General features: G+C 47.8%; 1 protein-coding gene across 1 annotated transcript; it reads left to right on the top strand.

Moving 5' to 3' along the window:
- Positions 1–368: 368 nt before the first annotated feature.
- Positions 369–4100, top strand: Ppia (peptidylprolyl isomerase A). The gene is made up of 5 exons (XM_027938340.2): positions 369–496; positions 2690–2720; positions 2812–2900; positions 3108–3280; positions 3749–4100. The coding sequence occupies exons 1-5, from the start codon at positions 428–430 to the stop codon at positions 3879–3881; spliced, it is 495 nt and encodes a 164-aa protein (XP_027794141.1). The 5' UTR covers positions 369–427; the 3' UTR covers positions 3882–4100.

Here is a 4100-nt window from a genome sequence, read left to right on the forward strand (position 1 = left end):
GCAGCACGACCTTGAGGCCTGCACTAGCCTCAGTTGCTCCCTCTGGGCAATGGGAGCCTCGCCCTGTTGTGGAGCAGGGATCCGGCCTTCTGCCAACACGCTCCGCAGCCCTTCCCTGGCCACGCCTGGACCCTCCCTGCGGACCACGCCGCCGCCCGCGCCGCAGCCACCGCGACGGAGCCCGCGGGCGGGAACTGCCTCCGCGTTCCAGGGCGCACGCGCGCCGCCTGCCCCGCCCTGCAGCGCTTGTCTTCGCCCATAGGCCAACAGCACCGCCACTCTGGCATGTTTGCGGTCACGATTGGCCATAGTTGAGGCGCGCGACCGGGCTATGGGCGGGGCCTGATCCCGCTATAAAATAAGCGGGCGTCCGGGCTCGTGCCGCTTTCAAGACGCTGCTGTCGCCTGTGGTCGTTCTCTGTCAGCCATGGTCAACCCCACCGTGTTCTTCGATATCGCCGTCGACGGCGAGCCCTTGGGCCGCGTCTCCTTCGAGGTCGGGAGGGCAGCGGCGCGCCAGGGTGGGGCCCGGGGAGCAGGGGGAGGGTGAGGTCGGTGCGGCGACCCGAGGCCTGGGCACGGGTGACCCTCTCGAGGTGTGGGCGCGGGCGGTGGCGCCATTTCCTGACGAGGGGCCATTTTGGGAGGCGGCGATGCGCGGGGAGGAGGCCAGGGCGGTGGCGGACAAAGGCGGGTGGGGCGGCCGTTGGGGGAGGGGGCCGCTCCTGCCCTCCCCCGCCGGTCCTCGGTCCCACGTGGCCGCGCCCTGCCCACCCAGCGCACGTGCTCGGTCGCCGCGCTCCCGCCCATCGCGCTCGGGTTGGTGCCTGCGAGCCGTTGGCTTCCATGCTCGGCCATCCGGACGGCTTCGGAGCCCTGGTAGCCGCTTCCCTGGAAGCTCCACCTCGGGTACCATCGGGGGTCACTGGTTGTCCTTCAGCCGAAGGAGGGAAGCGACCTTCCTGAGGTCTTGGCCTTTCCAGAGCCAAGGCGCAACGTGCGCCGGTTCGTATTAATATAGTCGTCCCATAATCCTGGATGTACTGCAAAAAATGCAGGGTTTATTAAGAGGGTATGATTGATTGTGACTTAACTGCTTCCCAGTTGGTTTAAAATAGAAAACTTAGATATAGGCCCGAACATCCCTCCGCTTCCCCCACCCGCGAGCGGAAATGGGAACATGGGCCTGGCTTTTGCTGGTGCCCGAGGACCGCCTTCCGCTGCAGTGACTGCGCGGGCGGGGAGGCGCTCGTGAGCCCCTCCCTGCTGTCCCTCTATATAACAGGCATGTTGAGACTGGCCGCGCAGCAGCCCTCTCTGACCAAGGTGGATTACCAGTGGTTACCTCATTAGTTTTGAAGGTGTTAAATGACTACTTAGAGATCAGCTAGTAATCATATCAAAATATCTAACAACTTGGCGTATTTATTTTACAAATACTCCATTCTGTTCCAGTAAACCCAATATGAATAGGCTTAGAGTGTAATGAAGAAAGATATTGCCTAGTGGTATTCCTTTAAGCCTCTAAGCAAAATATTGCCAGTGTAGGTTTTTAGGGCTTTATTCTAAAAATAGGATTTCCCCCAGTGCAGTCTTCCTGAAGGCAGTGGGAATTTCCTTGTTGGCTACCTTGTCCACAGTGCCTGGCACATAGTAGGCACTTGTTGGAGAAATGGTAGATCTTAATCAGTTTTCACCCTTCTTTTATCTGTGGTCAGAGCTGATAATTGACAAGGGCCCTTGTGGAAACTTGGCTGGAGCTTAATGCTGGGCAGCAAGTTAGCATCAGGTCAGCCAGTGAGCTTAATGGAAATGAGACAAGACCTCCTGCAGGTTTCTTAGTGAAAATGGAGGTGGAACTGCCAAAGAGGGCTTTAACTTATTAGGTCTAAAAGGGAAGCTGTAGTAACTTAAATTTGGGCTGAGGCAGAAGGATCAAATTCAAGGTTAGCCTCAGCAACTATCAGCTGTTCTCAAAAAGTATTTGGTGTGTAGCTATGCACCCCTGGGTTCAATCCTTACTGCCACAAAGGTTTTAAAAGAATTCATATATTCTAGGTAAAATACTTGAAGACATTAATACATTGCTATAAGAATATAGTTCACAAAGATCTCTAGTCCTCATGTTTTTCATATTGAAAGCAGGTGTGCTAGAAACCAGAATTTATTTTTTACCCCATTAATAGGTAAGGGACCTGGAAACCATAAAATGACTGGAATCTGTAAAGCCATGTAAACAGGTTGGAGGTAATAGCATTTTCACTGCCAGTGACTAAAACATTTTACTGTTTACTTCTGATGATGCAATGGTGCTTGCTGTTCCTAAGAACAGTGTTCTTAGGTTCCAGCATGAAGTCGGAGGTGATATACATTTGAGAAGCCAAATATCTGTTCAGAAGTAGGTGTGATATATTAAAAATTCTGAGTCACTTTTTAGGAGTCTCACTATTTCAGTCATTACTGGTTCTAGATTTTTGGCATGTCTTTGGGTCTCATGTTTCTCAGCTCAGTCCACAAGATCTTAAGGCTGACTAGAAGCAGCTCTTATTTGGGATTCAAAGTAATTCCTGAGGAAGCATTCTCTTCCAGTGAGAGAATGAATTTATGATTCAGAAGCCCCTAAAGACCTGGGTACTGTGCAACAAAATATGTAAGCATATGTTGTTAATTAATTCATTTTCTTTTGCAGTTGTTTGCAGACAAAGTTCCAAAAACAGCAGGTTGGTTCCATTTTCTTAAGTTTAACAGTGGTATTCTGAATACAATTTGTGTGTATGTGTGTGTAAACATGTATATTTTTTTTTAAAATAGAAAATTTTCGTGCTCTGAGTACTGGAGAGAAAGGATTTGGTTATAAGGGTTCCTGCTTTCACAGAATTATTCCAGGATTTATGTGCCAGGTATGACATAGTGGTTTTATTTAGATTGTTCCTTTAAATTGGAATTGAATGTTTTAGAGTGTATTTCATCTTATGGACTGTTAGCTATCATTTTGGCTCCACTTAACCCTTGTATTCAGTTTGAACTTGAGTTTTCAAGTTTGAACTTTGCAGATTAGGCGTGTCTTTGGTTACTTTGCCAAAAATGGTTTCCTATCATGTTCACAGGGTGGTGACTTCACACGCCATAATGGCACTGGCGGCAAGTCCATCTACGGGGAGAAGTTTGATGATGAGAACTTCATCCTAAAGCATACAGGCCCTGGCATTTTGTCTATGGCAAATGCTGGGCCAAACACAAACGGTTCCCAGTTTTTCATCTGCACTGCCAAGACTGAGTGGTAAGAATAAAACACAACAAGTACAACAAAAAAGCTAAATGAGTTTTTAACTCTGGGAATACTAGTTAACTTATTTAAACCTTTTCTTTCTTTATGTTTCCATCTCTAAGGTAGTGGAAGAAGGGCATGCATAGGTACAAGAGTTGGCCAATGTGATACTATAAGAAATTGGGCAGAGATGGAAGTGGGAAGTGCTAAGGAGTGATATTGGCCAAATTATATTGTGTGCATGTACGAATGTTACATCAGATCCCATCAATATGTGCAATTGTTAACATAAAAACGAAACTGGGTACTTAATACTTAAGCTCCACCAGAGTGTGCTGCTTTTGTAAAATTAGTATGTTGATAAGTTGGCCTTGTGTTTGTGTTTGCGCGCGCAGGGGCCTCTTTTCAGATTGCTTCAGAGTTGTTGGTTATTGGTTACATAAATGGTCACTGTTATTAATAATTGTTGTTTGTTTCCAGGTTGGATGGCAAGCATGTGGTCTTTGGGAAGGTGAAAGAGGGCATGAACATTGTGGAAGCCATGGAACGCTTTGGGTCCAGGAATGGCAAGACCAGCAAGAAGATCACCATTTCCGACTGTGGACAACTCTAATACATTTGACTTGTGTTTATCTTAACCACCAAACCATTCCTTCTGTAGCTCACGAGAGCACCCCTCCATCCCATCTGCTCGCAATATCCCATAATCTTTGTGCTCTCGCTGCAGTTCTTTGGGTTCCATATTTTCCTTATTCCCCTCCCAAGTCTAGCTGGATTGCAGAGTTAAGTTTATGATTATGAATAAAAACTAAATGACATTTGTTTGTCCTTA

This window comes from Marmota flaviventris, chromosome 1 (genome assembly GCF_047511675.1).
Source record: "Marmota flaviventris isolate mMarFla1 chromosome 1, mMarFla1.hap1, whole genome shotgun sequence".
In the NCBI taxonomy this organism is placed as follows: Eukaryota; Metazoa; Chordata; class Mammalia; order Rodentia; family Sciuridae; genus Marmota; species Marmota flaviventris.